This window comes from Aulonocara stuartgranti (assembly GCF_965226115.1).
Source record: "Aulonocara stuartgranti genome assembly, chromosome: 12".
Taxonomy (NCBI): domain Eukaryota; kingdom Metazoa; phylum Chordata; class Actinopteri; order Cichliformes; family Cichlidae; genus Aulonocara; species Aulonocara stuartgranti.
The window spans coordinates 32,272,819-32,293,374 of NC_138948.1; the positions used below are offsets into that span (position 1 = coordinate 32,272,819).

At 38.4% G+C, this 20,556-nt stretch overlaps 1 protein-coding gene and 3 long non-coding RNA genes across 8 annotated transcripts in view; 3 read left to right on the top strand and 1 right to left on the bottom strand.

Moving 5' to 3' along the window:
• Nucleotides 1–20,556, bottom strand: part of LOC309718798 (tetraspanin-15) — a 51,523-nt gene that overhangs the window by 17,663 nt on the left and 13,304 nt on the right. For 2 of the 4 annotated variants that reach the window (XR_014280073.1, XM_082554366.1), the window contains exon 1: nt 2,468–3,006. The exons of 1 other annotated variant lie outside the window; for it this stretch is intronic. Coding sequence is in view for 1 of the 3 variants with exons in the window: in XM_082554366.1 (XP_082410492.1) it covers nt 2,468–2,554 (87 nt within the window). In the remaining 2 variants the exon portion in view is untranslated. Of the gene's footprint in view, nt 1–2,467; nt 3,007–16,030; nt 16,089–20,556 lie in introns of those variants that run through there. One more of the 4 variants, XM_082554367.1, reaches the window with a different exon arrangement.
• Nucleotides 4,095–5,071, top strand: LOC309719476. Its single transcript, XR_014280254.1, has 2 exons — nt 4,095–4,607; nt 4,659–5,071. It is a non-coding gene; the product is annotated as an uncharacterized lncRNA (long non-coding RNA).
• Nucleotides 9,557–12,458, top strand: LOC309719475. Its single transcript, XR_014280253.1, has 2 exons — nt 9,557–11,994; nt 12,046–12,458. It is a non-coding gene; the product is annotated as an uncharacterized lncRNA (long non-coding RNA).
• On the top strand, nt 17,175–19,281 carry LOC309719437. 2 transcript variants are annotated; one of them, XR_014280243.1, is made up of 3 exons: nt 17,175–17,252; nt 17,458–17,547; nt 19,109–19,281. It is a non-coding gene; the product is annotated as an uncharacterized lncRNA (long non-coding RNA). The 2 variants fall into 2 exon arrangements; XR_014280244.1 differs by lacking the exon at nt 19,109–19,281 and adding an exon at nt 17,642–17,744.

Here is a 20,556-nt window from a genome sequence, read left to right on the forward strand (position 1 = left end):
AAAACACTGGAGCATCTTTTAGCCTGCGTTCAGTTTGTTTTGTCCCTCTGTGCAATCAAATCAAATCAAATGAGAGCAGAATTACATTGTTGCTGCAGTAACACAAAGCTGGAAATGCTCCCTTCAGACATTTTCAATCTGCATTACGCAATATCAGTGATGATGGCCTCATTTTACTGCTTAAATTCTCTTGTATGGCTGATTTAGGAATCGTTCCTAAGAGATATGACCTTTATAGATAAAATCTAAAGTAAATAATCTCCCAGTTTATTAAATGTACAGATTCAGAAGCTTTGGTTTCTTGTAAACAAACCCCTAAATGGGCTGGAGCTGCCCTCGTTGCTCACATAATGTTGGATAAAAGCAAGAAAATGTGAAAGGATTGTAAGGGGCACAGAAAAAGGGGCAAAAATGTATGCTGGTGAAACATAATGATCATCATTACATAATAACAAACAACCCCAGGTCCATAGTCACACCCTTGCTTTACACTTTGGTGTCCAGACAGTTTCATTAGTTACTTGTTACTTTCTGCTGACATATGAGAAAAATAGAGGGTTGCTTAACTAATGGAAGTGGTAGAAAAAGGGAAGGACCAACCCGTAGTTGCTTCCCTGTTATTGATTTTCATTTGGAAACAGAGGCAATCTGCTTTAAGAGTAGGGTCCATCTACTTCAGCTCCAATTACAATTCACAACCATCTATAAAGCACTGGCAGATCCTGTACATCTGGCTTATTTCCAATATCAGTGCTAACCTTTCTCACAGAAGTAAAGAAGATAAGAGAGTTAACACAAATGGGTCACAAACCCCCAAAACCACATTGGGTTGTGAGGGGGCCAAAAACAGTGACACATTCACACAATTCTGTGCGTGTTTGACTGTAATAATTAATAATTAAGCATTAAGAGAGAGACATAGGTGAAGGCTGACTAGATGAACGTCAGTTTGCAGTGCTAATGGAAACAAGTTAAGCTTATAGCTTATATATAGCTGGCTGTGGTGCAAACTGAACATTACTCTAACATTCGTTCTGGAATTCAAAATGATATTGAGGAGGGGTTATGGATGCCGGGAGGCAGGGGAAAAAAAACACATGCTAAGAATGACTCATCTTTACTTCTTAATGCCCTTGCAAGACATTCATGGACTCTTCCAGCATTTTAAGTGGTTGCCAGATCCTTAATTATCACCAGCCACTTTATGAAGGAATAACACGAGAAAATTCAAGCAGATTGTTCATTAAGCTGCCAAAATTCCTGCAGGGATAGAGAACTTCTGCAGCTAAAACTAAAGTTAAATGGTTAAGTGCAACTTACTAAAACAGAGCTGGACATGCAATAATGAAATGTCAGATTTTGATGTCACCTTTGCATAAGTGTGACCATCCTAATGAAACTTTATGTCAGTGTTTACATTGATAAAATTTAAATTAGTCAATTTATCTACTGGGCTAGTTAGGAGTCAAAGAAATCTGTTTCTGTTTGCTCACCTTCCTTCACCTTAAAGTAATAAACTAAATAATCTGTGTGTAATAATGTTATTATGTACATTAAACTATTTGTACAACCGCGATGATTAAATAAAGATAATCGAATGAACATGAATAAAACACAATTTCTGGATTTAACCTGCATTACAAAAATGATACGATGTATTATTAGGAATTATAATAAGTAAAAGAATTAGCATCTATCAGCGGCGCCGGACTTTCTGTCGGCGTATTATTTACTCACGTCATCGTACCTTTAACTGGATCCAACGCCCTGCACCACGATGCTGTTTGTTAGTCCGAGCCCCCGGTGTATTGTTTTAATGCCAAATTGAGGAATGAATGTCTTATTTAAAAGGCAGGTGTTATAACAGGTTATGCTTTGGGACGATACATGGGGCCTTATGGGAAAATGTCTTTCCGCAGACGTAACCAGCTAGCTAGTATCCAGACAATTCCAAACCGAAAGCCATTGGAAAAACACACCCAATTTAATTCTACATTTCCCAACACAAAGTAGTGATTAGAAACTCTTAAATTCCTAATAATTATAATATTTTAGTAAATGTGGAAAGTGTGCTATCGAACTCAATACGGTTTCTTTCAGTTTGATCACACATATATCCAATCTGAAGCTGTGCCCCATATGTAGGTGGAATTTAGCTAGTGTACAAGGAAAATCAGTGATTTCCATTCAAATTACAGTTCAAAGACCATTTATCTTTGTTCAGTGATATATGCCGAATTCCATAGTAGATTGTGTATTTTTGCAATATGGCTTAAGTTATATGCTACAAAATACACATGACCCTACAGCAGGTGGTATATATTGAAACACCAGTGTTTTCAATGATCTTTGGAATGATGTCTTGGCGATGATACTGGATGCTTAGGGTCTTGAGTTAGCAGACACTGTTGCAGCGCAAATGAACTTACTACCAAGGCTGACATTAATTTTTGGACCAGAAACTTACCGAGAAGAGCATTGAGTAGATATTTAAGGTAAATTTGATGAAGTAGTAGAAGTAGTTGGTTTTCCTTAGTTCATTGTAGGAAGGCATGGTTGCTTGCGATAATAAAGCTAGCTTAAAAAAAAGCTAACTAGCTATCTCTCGTTTAGTTCGAGCGATATAAAAAAAATAATGAAAAATAAAATATTCTTGAAGAAATACAAAACAAAAACTTTTAGGAGACCTAGTTGTGTTTTAATAACGTAGCACCTCTCATTTCTCATATATTATTGTGGCTCACCACCGAAACAAAACCACTTCCGTGCGGCCGGCCAGTCCACGCTTTGTTTTGACTACATTCTTAAAGGGGCAGTGCACACAACCTCATTTACTTCAACTCAGCAGCCAGCTACTGTACACCTGTAACAGCATTTGTTGCTTAGTTCAAGTTTTTGCACTTATTTATAGATATGTATTTTTGTAGCGTTTATGGGAAAAACATAGCAATGCAAAGCAAGACAGTCTGTATTTTAATTTAAAGGTGCTCATGGCTCCCTGAGGTAGCATAATGCCCTCAAAATGCTGACAAAAGTCTGTCTTTGAAAGAGTAGGATTCTAAAAAATAAGAATAAAATAAAATAACCACCCTCAAAAAACAACTAAATAAATAAATGCGTGAAAAATGTTTGTAAATGAATTGGTTTTGGATTAAAAAATTAATAAATAAAATTAGAATATAGGCAGTAGGGACTGTTACAAGCAGTGCGCAATCAATGTGCAGTTTATTAGTTACACCATTTCAGCTGGCAGTTAACACAAATATCTAATCAGCCAGTCATGTGGCAGCAACTCAGGACATTTAGACATGTAGTCATAGTCATGACGACTTGTTGAAGTTGTGGAATGCAGATAAAAGGTGGTTTATGGGCCTTTTTGCTGCTAATAATGTCCATTGAGTGGACTTTTAACATCCAAAGAGGGTGGCAAATGGGTTGATATGAGTATTTCAGAGACTTGATCTGCTGGGATTTTCCCACACAACCATCTCTGGGGTTTACAGTGAACGGTTAAAAAAGCCAAAATATTCAACCCGTTCTCACTCCCAAAGCGTAACATAGATGCGCAGCAGTTTTAAGGGCAAAAATGCCTTGTTGATTTCAGAGGTCAGAGAAGAATGGGAAGACTGTTTCAAGCTGATAGAACCACTTATTATTTGATCCAAATTTGTTGTTGCTCTATAAGAGCATCTCTGACAGCACGTCAAACTTTGAAGCAGGTGGGTCTCAGCCGCAGAAGACCACACTGGCTAAACTCCTTTCAGCTAAAAACAGGAAACTCAGGCTACAGTTCTCACCAGAACTGGAAATAGAACATTGGAAAAAAAATTCCTCATCTGCTAAGTCTCATTTTCTGGTGTAACATTTGGATGGTAGAGTCAGAAATTGGTAAATTGGGGTAAACAACATGAGAGCTGCTTCTAATGATGGTGGTACAGTGATGTGAGGTATTTTTCTTGTCACACTCAGGGCCTCTTAGTACTAAAAGAGCATTATTTAAACACCAAAGCCTGTCTGAGTATTGTTTCTTAACCATGTCCATCCCTTTATGGCTACAGTGTAATTATCTTCTGATGGTGTGTCGAGGAGGGAAATTATTTTACTGCTATAGTTAAATAATTGTCATCATTACCATTGCATTAATAATAAAATCTGGAGTTTATATTGCATTCAAAGGTTTAAACAGAGTCTCTTTCAGAAAGACTGAGTTGCAGGCTGACAGGAAGTTGTATGCAGAAAGAAGCAGGAAGTTATTTTGAGCCGCAGGCTAAGACGAGGCTTTAACAATGTAACAGATAGCTTTAAGAAGGCCTTAAGCAGCTATGACTATTTTATACACAATGCATATCTGTGCTTATTAAAGAGTTGGAGTTCGGTCAATTAATTGGGGGTCGGAAGCTTTGTTCGGCGCGATGTTCGGACAATCTATTGTGCAAGTGACTTGGAGCCACAGAAGGAATTGCAATACATGCTTACAAAACACTTATATCAGGTCATTTTATATTAAGGTTTTAGTAGAGGTTCTTGGTTAAAACATTTATTTAGTAGAAGACATACACATAGTCTCAGTGAGCTTCTGGTCTGGTAAAAGGTCAGAAGTGCAACAGGTGAATTGAGAAAGAGCATTTGAGGACGAGACACAGACAGTAGGTGAAGAGGTGACACAAAGAGCATGTGAGGTCAACACACACACACACACACACACACTTTAAATTAGATTTATTTAGAGGAAGAGGTTAGTTATGTTTGGCTGTAACTGCAAAATTGTCTTGGTAAAAGAGGAACCGTTTCTTGTTGTCTCGGCAAGAAAGAGGAACAATTCATTTTAAGATAAGAACGGAAAGTACCAAGCCATGAAAATAGAAGATGATTTTCTGGGTGAAAAAGTCATGATGATGTTGATCTGATCTATGTATAAAATGTGTCTGTGACGTATGAAGGGGCGTCAGTAAACAAACCCTGATGCTATAAAATATCTGTTCATGCTTTGATTAAGTCGAAGACTACTTCCTGTCTGCGTACAGAGTTGTCTTCCCACACGTGTGTTCATTAAAATCATCGTTTGACTTCACCCGGCCGGATCGGTGTGGTTATTCTTCGATCACCTCTTGTACCCTTCCTCAATACTGAATCTTAACATTTGGGGGCTTCGTCCGGTTATTGAGGAGGGTGAGTTGGAGGTTTAGATGGAGAAATTTGGTGGTCTTGGGTGGTCTGACGGGCAGACATGAATTCCAGTGGTCTAAGTGAGTGGGCATAAGCCGGCTTATCCAAAAGGTAAGGCACTACCTGTTGAATTATTTCCAAAGTGTGCCAAATTGGACATGACAAAATTTAAGTCTACTCACTGAAGTTACTGGTGGATGTCTGTTTTGATTTTGATGAAAAATCTCATGAGTTGAAGCAGTTAGAGTTCTGCTAAGAAGAATGAAGAAATGAAAGCAGTAAAGTCTGCTAAAGCAGTAAAGTCTGCTAAAGCAGTTAGAGTCTGCCAGGAAAAGTTTAAATACTGGGTTGAAGTCCCAAAGAAATTGAGTTAGAGTCTCAAGTAGTTGGTAGGGAATTGGTTATTGTGTTGGTTAGAGTCCAAATTTGGTCATAAGAGTGGACCTGAGCGGTCATTTTGTGAGTTGGAGTCTCCATTTGACCACTAGGTTGCACCTACTTCAGTTATACACTTGTTTCGGGTGTTGATTGTTGTTTCAAAATATTATAAATTATTCTAGAACGGCAGTTCGAGTCTGCTAGGAAGCGCAGAGCCCGGAGGTTACGCTCCCTCCTTGTCGTGGACGCGCGACATTGACCTCTCGGCGAAGAGGGTTAGTTCAGTGTGGTTTAGCTGTGGGGTACAGGGCATCCCGGAATTAAGCTAGGAGTTAGAGTCTCCTTACCGTTTGCAACGGTATCTGCGCTTTTTTGGCCAGCAGAAGTGGTCTTCGGGCGTGTAACTTTAACTTAACACTTCGGGGTAAGCCTTGGCTGTGAAATGCCAAAAATAGAGCTTCAGGCAAAGTTTGGGTTGGTTGACGCTTTTAAATTGAGTTAGGGATTTTAGAAATGAGGCCAGAAACAGTTAAAGTCTTGATACTGGTTAATTGATCGCAAAAAACGGTTATGTTAAATTTGTCGAAATTTGATAGGTGTTAAAAGGTTTAAAATCTGTGCAGTTGTAAATATAAGACGTCTCTGTATTAAAAAAGATCTCTGTGGGTCGAGTCAGCAATGCACTGACTGCCTGCTGCTATTCTTAGATGAAGAGTGTGTGTGCATGCAAATGAGGCAGCTGATGCAGAGCGCATGAGAGGACTATGCTTTCGGTTTTGTGTGTCATTCAGCTCTATAACTATTGTTTGCAAATGTGGATAAATGTCTGCAGTTAAAATGCTGGCTTAGTAAATAACAACATTGTAAATATATGAATGGTGACAGCGTTTCAAAATAGAATATAAGAATTGTTTGTGTTTAAAACCAACGTTTAGGTAAAGAAGATTTAAGGTGGATTTGAAGGCATAAACAAAAAATAAAAGGGTTACAGTCTGTAAGTGTTGTTAATTCATGAGCTGACGGGATGCAGAGTAAGTGGAGTGGTCATCCTGAGAGGATTGAATGATACTCTAACTCTGTGGTCAAGTCAGACATAGGTTTTAAGTAACCATGAGCCACTAATAAGCGTGACAGATTAATGAATATGTGTAAATTGAACTTGTTAAATAGCCTTAATAGAAGTATCTCAATGAACACGCAATGAAGTGGACTTTTTAGGGGTAGTTTACCATTGATACCATAACAAGCAACTTAATTAGTAGTTCAATAACAAATTTTAAAGATAACCTTTGTTATTTGATAAGAGAGAGAAAAATTCAGGTTACATATAGTAAATAAATAAGGGAATGTTAATGTCTGCGTCATTCCACACTGAAATTTCAATTGTAGGGGATCATTTGGAGGTGAATTGTGTAGGACACGGGGAGACAGAAGAATCTCCCCATGAGTTTCCGGTGTGCATAGAAATTGAGGAGGCTGAACTGGAGGCCTGACTGGGTCGTTGTTTTTGTTTATTTGAGGGTCTGCTGGAAATTTGTGAGAACGACCACCTTGATATGTGGGAGCCTTCTCGGGCAGCGATTTTTTGTTAAACATGTGGCAGGCTGTGCAAAATGGAGAAAGCTTTGACATGATGAATAAAGGTGTGAGAGGTATTTCTTGGGTGATGTAAAGTAGGACGTTTTAAACTTTGAAAGTGTTTTTAATTTGAGAGAGGCATGAGTGATGTTATATGAGTTTAGTTTATTTAAAAGGTGTGTGTGAGAGGATTATGAAATCATTGTGTGAATGATGCTACATTTTAGGTCAAAAGTTAGTAGAATTACAGAGGGTTTGTAGATTGTAAATACAAAAAAGTTTGATTAGCCTGGAGAAACAGCAAAGCAGCTTGAGCTGCTCTGAGCAGCTGCGTGCGGTGTGTGTGTAACAGGAAATGGTGTGGGTGACAGGAAGTTTGCATGCCCATATAAGGTGATGTGTGAACAGAGGAAGTCTGAGAGAGAAGTGTGTGCGTAGGCAAAATGCAGAGTGTGTGCGTGAAATAAGGGAGTATTGTTTTTACATCAAGGTTTAGTAGAACTAAAGTAGAATGTCACAAACAAACAAAAGAAAATAAAATAAAGAGAGAAAATAACTGATAATTATATTAATGAATAAGAAAACACACATACACATAGTGCCATATGTGAAATTATTCTAGGAAGGAGTCAGAAGTGAGATAGCTTATTATAGAGATAGTTTAATATAAGATGCAATGAAGGAAGCAGCTTACATTCCTTTAATTCCCAGAGCCAGTGTGTTCCCTCCCCTGCCCACTTGGGCCCCGTATCAGGCGAGTATGGAAGGCTGGATAGCCCATGACGGGTAAGATCCCACCTCGAAACCCTGGGACAACCTAAGGCAGGCACAGTCACGATTACTCTCGGCTTCAGTAAGAAGACGGGTCCTGACGGGTAAGGCCGCTGGGCTAGGGTGGAGGTGGAAAGTGGCAAGTGGAGCCCTACCTTCTGGCTGAGGACAAGGAATGCTGCTATTTAAGGTAGGAAATCAGAATTTGGGTTAGTAAATTTGGGGAGGAGAAAATTGACTGTTTAAAGGCAAAATTATGCAGGAGTCTGACACACTGTAAAAGCACCATATGCAAATTCACACACACAAACAGAAAATGCATTAAACTTATAAAGACAAGACAAGCTCATGGAGTTTAATGCATAGACACTGATTAAACCTAGCTAAGAACACAAACATAGGCAATGAAGAACAGCTTGCTATTTTGTATGAATGATACAAGGGTGTGAATGTTTAATAAAATACATTTGAGTTTGTAATTGAGGAATAGAATAAGCCATATGACAAAGGGAGTTATGAAAACGAAAAAGGGATTAAAGTAGTTTTAAAAAAGAGTGACTTAGGAGTGCTCTCGTACTGAGTGATCAACACTAGTGATCACTGTTGGAAGAAATAAAATGATTTAATGAGTTGGGAATGTTTAAACATATGTTTCTGTTGTTACAGCTTCTTGAGAGATGACTCAGTATGCAAATTAGCTGGAGTGTGTGGTGACGAAAGAACTTCCTGAGTGTGTGTGTGACTGTGACTTTCAGGAAGAGGAAGCATAGCAGAGACGAGAAGTGTAGATTGGGGTAGGGAATTTATAGTTTAGTGATTATATGATGTCGTAAGGGGTCTTATGCTGAATTTAAGAGTATAAGGGGGTGATTTTTGTGTGCAAATTGAGTGGTTTTAATGAGACTTTTGGTGTATTGAGGAGGTGAAATTATGTGGTGGCAAGATTTGTGTGTTTAAGGTTGTTGTGGTGATGGGTTGATTCTGTCAGGTAGGTTGTTGTTGGTGTTTTTGTTTTAAATAGAGGGGGTTTTAGGAAACATGGACATGTCTAAAATTGGGCCCATTATTTTGTAACAGTGCACTTAAAGAAAACCTGTCAAGTGATTTTGTTTTGTTTTTATGAGCTAACAATCAGCTCTATTTTTCATTTCTGTTTTAAGCAGGCCTGCAACAGTGAATAACGGCGCTGAAAATTCTCGGGGAGAGCAAATACAAGGGGGGCTTTCCAGATTACAATTGGCTGAGGAGAGCTACCTGTGGGGACTGATCAAGGTCGTAAGTCCCTATAAAAAGGATTTTATGCGAGTCAATCCAGTCCAAAAGCATAAAGAAATATTTTCCTATGGAAAATAAAAAATGACGGAGCTCATTTTGCTGAGGGTGGAGTGTCTGATCGTGCGGGAGGCTCCACTATCAGCAAATACATGGTGTGACTGCATGTGAGTGAATGTGTGACTGGATGAAGGTGAGGATGAATAAATGTGGATAAACAATTTGTTTTTACCAGAGAAAATTTCTGTTTTGTTTTATTAGGTGGGGTTAGATTATGGGATTATAGTATATTGTTGGGAGAAGGCCAAATGCTAAAGGGGAAATATTTTTTGATGTAACTCAGTTATCATTAATTGAATAAAAACACATGACTGATAACTTTTCTGTTTTAAGTTTATTTTATGACATAGATTGGATCATGAGTGGGGAAACTGAGCATTTTTAAGTTTTGTATAGTATCTTGACACATGAAATGTATCAAGATAAAGGGGGGTTTAGGGTTTAATAATTTAATTGTTTAATAATTTAGGATCATTTGGATATGGTAAAACTGAAACTGTTATTTTTAAGTTAAGGTTAAAGGATTAAAAGTGAACTTGTCACGGTTTGCGAGGCAAGCCGTGTGGAGTTGTAGAAAAGGACCCAAAAAGCGGCAGCTCTGGTGCAGGTGAATATTTGTTTACAACGGTGGGCACAAAACAGCACTGGTGGAAAAACAAGAAACCGGAAACCTAAACTGGGTAAGCTAATAACACAAACCAGAAACGAGGATGCAGGGAGACCGAGGGGTAACAACACAGACAAACCAGCAACTACCATAACAGAAGACACAACTTAAATACACCCAGAGAACACAGGGAGATTACACACAGGTGGGGAACACAGGTGACACTGATAAACATAACGAGACAGGGCAGGAGTGAACACAACATTACGCATACTGACGAGAGACTGTCAAAGTAAAACAGGAAGTACACAGAGGTTCAGACAGGAGGAGAGAAAGCACGGGGAGAACACAGACATAACAGGCTGGGGGAAACATGGAATAAACACAAAGAGAGACGAGAGCTCATAAATACACAGAGGGGCACAAGGGGGTAAGAGTCACAAAGGGAAAAACACTTAGGGAACACCACAACAGGACACCTCAGAAAACCTGGCCTAAATAAGGAGCGAAAATACAAGGAACCAAGAATACTGGGCCAACATGGCCCAGGACTATGACAGAACTGAATCCTGTTTAGAAGATACAATGCCGGTTTTTCAAAGCTGTGAATAATTCTTAGAGGGAAAATTAGTGAGGGTTGAAGGGGTAGAACAGCTTTGATTTTTGATCTTTAGAAGAAGTGGTTATAATGTAGGCTTACACATACAGATATTACATAGGAGGTATTTTTAGGATAAAAGGGGGAGCTTATAAATAGAAATGATTTTTATATATATTGCATTTTGTGCTTTTAAAGGAGTTGTGGCTCAAATTTGTCTCTGGAGGGTCACGAGCCTTTGGCTAGCGCTATGATTAGCCAATCTACTGTGAGGATAATATGAGTTCATGAAGGATTGCACACGCTTACAGACACAGAGTTAAGAAACACACATGACAGTATTGATTCCAGGCAAAAGGCCTTAAATTCATTTAGCTTTTAACTGAACTTAAAGAAGGACCAAAGAGGAAGGAAAGCATATATTTTGGTTAAGTCTGATAAACTAGAATTAGGAGGTATTGTTACATTAAAGGGAGCAAAATGAAATAAAAAGGCTATACCAAAACAGGTGATAACATAGGAAATGTGAGGTTTTAAAATGAAGTTAGTGTTAACACATAGGAGTTGTTTCAAGGCAGCATTTAGCTATGATGAAATGTATACAGGAGTAATTGCTTATATGCTTAAACTTAATTGATTAAAGTGGTTGTTTTCTTTTGGAGTAGATTAACTTGCAGCAGCGACAACTTGTGCACAGGATGTTGATGATCAGATAAGGGAAAGTAGAGCGAGCAACTGGACGTGAAACCAGCGCTTAAAAGAATTTTAAAGTGATGAGTAACGTTGAAGAGTATACATAAATACAAGTCAATAAGTTAAGAAGATACTTAGGATCAGGCTTTTGATTAAAGAGTTCCAGATAGGATAAGTTAGGGAGATGCAAGAAAAGGTGTTTTGTTTCCTTTGCAGAAGATCTCGGCGACCACAGGAGGGGCGAGGATCCTGGAGATCTCGAGGTTCGAGACCACCAGAGAAGGGTCTGCGTGAGGACACAATGTATTGTGACCTCTGGTGTTCCAGAGGTCAAAAGGGGGAGTGTCGAGGAGGGAAATTATTTTACTGCTATAGTTAAATAATTGTCATCATTACCATTGCATTAATAATAAAATCTGGAGTTTATATTGCATTCAAAGGTTTAAACAGAGTCTCTTTCAGAAAGACTGAGTTGCAGGCTGACAGGAAGTTGTATGCAGAAAGAAGCAGGAAGTTATTTTGAGCCGCAGGCTAAGACGAGGCTTTAACAATGTAACAGATAGCTTTAAGAAGGCCTTAAGCAGCTATGACTATTTTATACACAATGCATATCTGTGCTTATTAAAGAGTTGGAGTTCGGTCAATTAATTGGGGGTCGGAAGCTTTGTTCGGCGCGATGTTCGGACAATCTATTGTGCAAGTGACTTGGAGCCACAGAAGGAATTGCAATACATGCTTACAAAACACTTATATCAGGTCATTTTATATTAAGGTTTTAGTAGAGGTTCTTGGTTAAAACATTTATTTAGTAGAAGACATACACATAGTCTCAGTGAGCTTCTGGTCTGGTAAAAGGTCAGAAGTGCAACAGGTGAATTGAGAAAGAGCATTTGAGGACGAGACACAGACAGTAGGTGAAGAGGTGACACAAAGAGCATGTGAGGTCAACACACACACACACACACACACACTTTAAATTAGATTTATTTAGAGGAAGAGGTTAGTTATGTTTGGCTGTAACTGCAAAATTGTCTTGGTAAAAGAGGAACCGTTTCTTGTTGTCTCGGCAAGAAAGAGGAACAATTCATTTTAAGATAAGAACGGAAAGTACCAAGCCATGAAAATAGAAGATGATTTTCTGGGTGAAAAAGTCATGATGATGTTGATCTGATCTATGTATAAAATGTGTCTGTGACGTATGAAGGGGCGTCAGTAAACAAACCCTGATGCTATAAAATATCTGTTCATGCTTTGATTAAGTCGAAGACTACTTCCTGTCTGCGTACAGAGTTGTCTTCCCACACGTGTGTTCATTAAAATCATCGTTTGACTTCACCCGGCCGGATCGGTGTGGTTATTCTTCGATCACCTCTTGTACCCTTCCTCAATACTGAATCTTAACAGGTGCTTCTAGCAAGATAATGCACCAGGTCACACATTATCAAACCCTCTCAAACTGGCTTCTTGAACATGACAATGAGTTAATTGTTCTCAAATGGTCTCCACAGTGATCAGATCCCAAACTAATTGAGCATCTTTGCGATATGATAAAATGGGAGACCTGCATCATGGATATTTAACAACCAATAGCAGCAGCTGCTTAATGCTATTGTGGCAATATTGATCAAAATCTAGACAGAATCTTCCCACATAGATTTCCACTTTTTATGCATCAATGCCAAGCAGAATTACATGCTTCTGTTCTGAAGGCAAACAGGGAGCTAAACCCAGTATTAGCAAGAAGTAACTGATAAAGTGGCCATGAGTGTATGTTGCATTTCTTTTAAATGATAAAAAAATTATATAATAAATGAAAGATATTGAAATGAACGTGTGTCTATGTATGTAAAAGAAATTGGAACGTGTGTGCAAACAGTTCAGGGAAGAAACAAGCTGCTATGAGTATTTGTAATGCCTTGAAATGACTTGCAGCTAATCCCAGCTCTTGCTTTACATTGCGTCATTTGTTGCCTCCACTTGTTACTTGTTGGTCATGCTGTGTTTGGCTTGCTTTTATGAAATTGCTTACGCATTCACAAATAGATTAAAGGTATATTATCACAGCCATTTCTTTTTCTGAGATTATCACCTTTAATAGATGTTTTATCTCTGTCTTTTATTTTTTCAGTTCTTTATTAGCGGGACAATCATATAGCTGTGTTGGATTTTTAGATGATGTGCAGCCTCACCTGCTGTGTATGCACCGCTTTGTATGTTCCACAGTAAGGCCTCAGCTTGCATGAGTCATACTAATTTTAAATGTAATCAATTATTGCAATCCTTGTGCCATAATGGCACCGGTTCTGACATAAACGGTAGTAACCAGACCGAAAAGCAGCGCACATTTCGGTGTTTTATTTCGGTGCTTTTATTTCCTGAGATGTCATACACTTTGGATTCTAGCCAATCATTTTACCTTTGCAAGCGTAGTAGGCGGGCCCAGGTACGTATGTTCTTTTAGAGCAGAGCTACAGATTAAAAATGCCCAAGGCGAAGCGGTCAAAAGTCTGGCTGTACTTCACAGCAAAAGATGCAAACTCAGCAGCCTGCAACAAGTGCTTTAAGGTGATACTGTGATACTGTGCAAAGGAGGTAACACCTCAAATCTGATGAAACACCTGGCGACGCATAGCGTTTTGTTAAAAGCCGAGAAATGCGCCGTATTTGATAGCCTGCTGCGAGACCTCACACCGTGCACATCTACTGCGGGTGGGTTGCCTGTTATCGGACCCGGAGTTAGCAACAACCCCCAGAAACCCGAAGAGGAGAGTCCTGGCCCCTCTCCCTGCCAGTGTAGCAGAAATGATGACGGATGATGATGGCAGCAACAGCCGTTCTTCTCTGTGTGAGTAGCTTAATGTTGTTCGTGTGTAATTTACGCTGAGTAGGCTAACCATGTTATTAAATTAATGCATGTAAGGTGAACTAGCAAACACCATCGTAGTTACATGCGGCTGTCTTCTTGTTTGATGGCAGATACTCCCTTCACCCTGGCCAAAAAGGCTAAAATGACCAAAGAAAAAGTGGGAAACCACTAAACATGAGAGGTTTTTAGACAAAATTGGTGTTTTTCCCATTGATTAAGCACTGCTTCCAGCCAAGAGTGATACCATATATGCCCTATAGCTGCAGAAAAGGCTAACATTGTTATCTTTTTACAAAAAACAGCTGAACATAAGAGGTTTTTGGACAAAGTGTGTGTTCTCCATTCTTTAAGCACCGGTTCGAGTACCATTTAAGCACCGGCACCGTTTCAAAAGTACCGGTTTGGTACTGGTATCGGATAAAACCTAAACGATACCCATCCTAGTGCCATATCACTCTCTAAGTAGGACGTGGTTTTTCCATGTCTGCCCTTGTCTTCTGATCTCAGAATAAAAGGGGGAAATGAAAAGGGGGAATTTTCCTTAGAGATCAATAAATAATTATGTTACCAAGCACTGCAAATGAAAGGAAGCTTATCTCCACTGAATACATGGGCAATCACCACAAATTAGTGGACAAAGGTAAGAATGAATGGTATTGCTCTGATAAGTTCCCACTGACAGCCCTCATCTTTCCAGCTGCTTCTTATTAGGATATGTATTGATCTATATTGAATTAAATAAATATATCATTCTTGTCTGCATATGTTCTGAATTCTTTGGTGTCAGCAGTTTATAAAAGGAAACACAAAAAATCTCACATCTTCCACAAATAATTGAGATCGCATTCTCCGTGATGGGTAGGAGTAGCTTTATGGCAAAACCTCTGAAAAACCAAAACATCTAAAAGTTCAGAAAAAAAGAAATCAGAAATGTTTTCATGTCTCTACGATACCTCAGGATGAGACTGGAAGACAGTTTGCAGGAGTAGAACCGAGTTTCAGCTCAGCTCATTGCTTGTGTTAAGTCATCTGAATCCAGCACTTTCTCTGCCAACCTGCTTTAAACCATCAGTGCACTCACACTCACCGAAACTGCCTTTTATGATGACAATAAGCTCCAAGGGACATACTCTCCTACTATACGTTGTAATTCATTGTATCATATAGCATATAATAGTTTATATTGTCCATATTTGCTCTATTTTATGCAGTGAATTGTGAATTTCAATCAAAGACAACAATACAATCAGATGCATGTGACCTGTTCTTTTAACAATTTGTCATATCAATCATATCATTATCTGTTCAGATACATTTTTCCTCACCTGAGATGAGGTGAGAAAAGGATCTTTCAGTTTCGCTGATAGAGTACATTGATATTATGCCCTTGCTGGATTTTTCACCATCAATAGCTATAGCACACACACTGTCCTGACCTGTGTTCAGCAACTAACAGAGCTCTCCTTCTCATCCACAGCAATCAATTTTGCAGCCCTTGTAATGCAAAGTATGTATGTACTGCTAGAGGACACTGTGGATACTTTAAAATGCAGACTAGAGCAGCAGCCTTCCAATTTGTAGATGCATTTTGTAGATGACCTGCACTACCTCCTGAGCCACAGCTGCTTGGCTTGGCTTTAATCAACTGCTTTGACAACATCTGAAAACTAAATCCCAGATACTCCTACAAATACATACTGAATCATATATATATATATATATATATATATATATATATATATATATATATATATATATATATATATATACATATATATATATATATATATATATATACACACACACACACACACACACACACACACACACACATTACTGTCTGTGGTAAGTCCAACAGGGCAATGCTGAATCCATGTATGTCAGCTAGTGGCCTTCACTGGGGTCATCATCAAGGCCATATGACAGAATGCACTGATCAATAAAGCTGTTCTATATACTGCAATTGTCTCTTGCCTAGGTAACCCCCATTTTACCACCCTGTGACATGTCAGTCAGAGGCGTCCTCGCTCTCATTGCTAACCTTGAAGTTGAGACAAGATGGTCACTACTTCGGATCACTAGTAGTTATTTATCCCTTTGCTGCCTGAAATCACAGACTGTGACCATCTTTCCATCTTTGTGTTCTCTGGTCACCATGTTGCTGTCAGTCTCTTTCTGTGTGGACGCCCTTTGCAAGCAAGTGCAGAGAGATGCAGGTGTGTGTGGTGCATCCGTCCGTACATAAAGCTTCTTAACCACTTTTCTAATTTTGGTTTTCTGGTGCATCCGTTAATCATGGTTGTCATACACCCTGGACAGTTCACCATTCTACAGCATGGCTTGAAGTGCATCTGTTAAGCACAACTCTTAGTTTTTGCTATTTAACCTTCATCATATAAAAACAGCAAAAAATGAACTTGTGCAATTAGTTAATGGCTTCTTCATACACTTTAGCCTGATTTATTTAAAGTGGATATGAGCTTGACAAGCCATTCTTCACTTGGAGATGCTGTTGAAGGTAAACCATTTCAGTGGTGAGTGCAGAGGTGGATGTACATGTTAAACCTCCTCCACATTCTTCATTTAAGACTTTTGAATCAACACAAAAAGTTTGCTGACTAGGTAAAAAGATGAGGAACTTAACTTGGCACTTCTCATCACTTAAATGCATTTATCAGACAAGATTGCCTTGTTTCTGTCCTGGCTGCTCAAACCGCACTGCTCAAACCATATAGTCATATCTGTGCTTAAAGCCCAGTGGAATCAAGAATTGATATGACTGTTAAATGCCCGCAGGGAGGAACCCAAGTTGTGTGTATTGTTTGCCTATGAAAGTAATATCATGCCTAGTGTTTTAGTATCTCTTGCAATAAACAAGTGATCAATTCATTTTGCATAATGTTTATATGACTATAAAATGCCATGTTTCCATTGATGATGTGCACAGCAGTGGCGGAGCAGGGTGGCTTACTGGGCTTAAGCCCGGGTTGTTTTTTCAGAAGCCCAGGATCTTTTGGAGTGTAATTTTTTCATAGTCGGATGCCTGGCTGACAAGTGTATAAAACAAAAAACTACACACAATATTCGAAGCACATAGTGCACACTGTGGGAATTTACGACTGTGCGTAAACCCCCCCTAATATTGGTATGATCCGAGCTCAGGCACTAAGCCACTGAGCGAGGGGGCGGGACAGCTGCTGCCTGCGAGTGCGCTGTTGGAGAAGCGCAGCGAGGCAGACAGATGAGAACTGAAGTTTAACCAGGTACCAAAGCAAATCATTCGTACTGTACAAATAATTTAAATATAACGTTGTATCACGAAAGATTGATGTCAAACTGATCACTTGACCCATATTACGTTACTTGTTCTTCAAGTGAATCAACAATTGGCGAAATGAAAAGCCGAACAACAACAATGCTGTTTCTTTGGAGAGTCTTAGCTTACATGTGTTTATTTCATATTTTCAGTTGTTACCCTCCACGGCTAAATAAATCGGTTGCGGTAATGTACTGAGACACAAGAATGGAGATAAGGAGCTTCTTCCAAAGAAAAAACTGGTAGATGTTATTTTATATATTATGCTTTGTATGTTGTTCAGTATATTTCTATGCAAAACAAGAGGAACTTCAATACACAGCAGTATATCCACAGTTGAAACCAGATATTTACATACACTTTATGGAAAACACAATAACATTTTTTACTGTACAACATCAATTTAGAGTAAACTGGTTTTGTTTTGGATAAATAAATATTGAAATATCTTTTGAATTATTTAAATGTCAGAATAAAGAGAGACAGCTGTCTATTTTTTTTTTATCCTTTTCACCAAATGTAGGAGTACATATATGCTAAGTTTATTGTTAATTGATAAGAAAACTCCAGACGATTCCATTCTGAGCTGAAGAAGCTTCTGATAGGTTCGTAGAGTCCATGTGAGTAAATTGGTGGCACAGCTGTGGATGCATATAAGGCAAAACACAGAGCCTGTTTCTTTGACATGGGAAAATCAAGAGATGTCAACCAAAACACCAGAAAAAGAACTGTGGAGCTCCATAAGTGTGGCTCAAGTTTTAATACAATTTGGTGCCATTTGCAATTAAGAAATACAGATAGTTTCTCTCTTTACTCTTAACAACAAATATGTTTTTATATTTATCAATCTAAAAAAACATTTAGTCTGATTTGATGTTACAATTAAAAAAGTTTTGTGTTTTTATCTGAAGAGTTTGTAAATATCTGGTTTCAACTGTATATTTGATGATGTTGGTGTTTGGCTTGAGAGAGGAACAGAGAGGGAGAGAGAGGAGAATGAGGACAGAACAGAGGTGGAACAAGAGCAGGTGAGACACACATGTTAGTCAAATGGTTGTTTACCAGAAGTATCACCGTATCATAGGTCCTCATGTATCTCGTACCTAGTGTTTCTTTCGAGGTTTGTTATTTTTCAGATTCTACATTTATGCAGGCTTGTTTGTACAACAAGGCTAAATAATTATATAAACTTTTCTCAATCTAAATAGTGTACTTTGGTAGAATTTAAAAAATAAGTGTAGTGCAGGTCTATGATGATTTTTAGTTCTACTATTATCTAGTTCTGATTCTGATTCTTTCTTGGTTAAATCTTAAGTAGTCCTGATTTTGAACTGGTGTAGTCCTGTTTTAATTCTGGATCAGTTCTGGGTCTGGTTGAATTGGGGTTTAGTCCTCGTGTCTTGATGCAGCCCCGACTTTGTTCTGCCTTGCTGCTTAATTAAAAAACTAGTTTAAGGTGTCCTGCACATGTGATATATATTTTTCCCTATATGAAGTCATTCTTTTTTGAACAAAATTCAAAACAGAGCCTATTAATCTTTCAGTCATTTCCACCCCCAATCCCACATGCATACTACCCTTTAGGGCTAAGCCCCGGGTGTATCAAATGTCTGCCTCCGCCTCTGTTACACAGGTGAATGAATGAGAGCCATTTTATATCATTTTGCTGTTTCCATTACAACCAAAAGTATTTGTCACACTTTTATTGCTCACATTGCTTACAACATTATGCCACTTTTCACTCTGACTGACTGGTGCTATTATATTCACATCAAACTCACGCAACACCTCTTTCCATTACAGCGGTTGGGTTTAAGAAGGCACCGGCTGCCGTGGAGAGATGCACTGATGTCAGCTGTTAGAAGCTAAGGCAAAACTATTCTTTCAAGCTGAAAATCAGACGTGACTGGCAAATATTTTTTCTGATTAAAAAAAAGAGAGAAGGAAATAGCTTCAGTTTCACCAGCTGCTTCACATGACCGAGGCTGGATTGTATGATATAAACAACTTGCTAAATTAATCATCTGCAATAGCTTTACTTTGTACTAACCTGCCTGATAATTTAGCAGAGTTATTGTTAAATTATTAATTACTTTTTTCATTTACATCTCAGTCTGTGCATCTTTGATGTGTTCACATGGATCCACCTTAAATAAAAAAGTATTAAAAGAGTCATCAATGACAGCCAGCTGTTGTATCTCTCTTTTCCTTGACATAAAGTATTTCCTTAACATTGGATCCATATTATATTTTAATATTTCTCCTGGTTATTTTTTCGTGCAGTAACAGCCCAATTGTTGTTACTCTGAAACATGGACATCGGGGAACATTACTTTTCACTTAAGTTTTATTTAAAGTGCAACTATAAACTTTCAAAATAAAGACAATAAAAAGCTGGATTGTTGAATGCCCCCAGCGATCCAATACTAATTCTTTTAAATATGTCCTGGGCCTGGTCCGTCATCCTCAAACTGCCTATTAGAACTCAGTCATTTGCAGGATGTAGGATGCAAAATTGATTTGACCTCTGTGCAATTTGGTCAGTGCTCTCACTGACCTTGTGGGAAATATGTGTGTTGGCAGTTAATATATGTAATGTCAGGAAGTATTGCAACTGGCATTTTCATTCAGTCAGGAGATGATGGATTTTTGTGTGTCTAATTAAAAGAGGAAGGGAAAGATCAACAAATAGTTGCCAGTGTGGCTTTATAGCTTTGCGTTGCTTTTAAGTTTAAATCAGAAAATAATTACTTTGTGTGTTTAAGCAGTGCTGCCAGTCTGTCCACCGAGAGATTTTTCATTAAAGTATAAAACAGTTTGTTTAACAGTGGCGTATGTGTGGTTTATGCAACCTAATCATATCATTTTATATAGGGATATCTCCTGTCTCTCTACAATATCTGATATTCCAAAATAAATAAATAAATAATAAAGACCCCCCCCTCATAAAAAAGTTCACTAGTTTTATAGGATCTATTAAAGACGTTCAATAAAAAATACATTTGCATAACACATTTGCAATATGTGGTTAGCTTTATCTGTTTACAAGGAGTTTTTAATATCAAGCACAAAAAGTGTCCCGCAGACTGTGTGGGGTGTGTGAGGAGAACCTAAGTGTTGACACACTTTTGTTTTGGAACTCAGTTTCAAAATAAAAGCGAGCCTTTTATTGTGGCTGATGAACATGAACATCAAAATTCGAACAAAAGTGAAAAGGGGCAAAAGCAAACTGAAAACCTAACTGGGAAAAC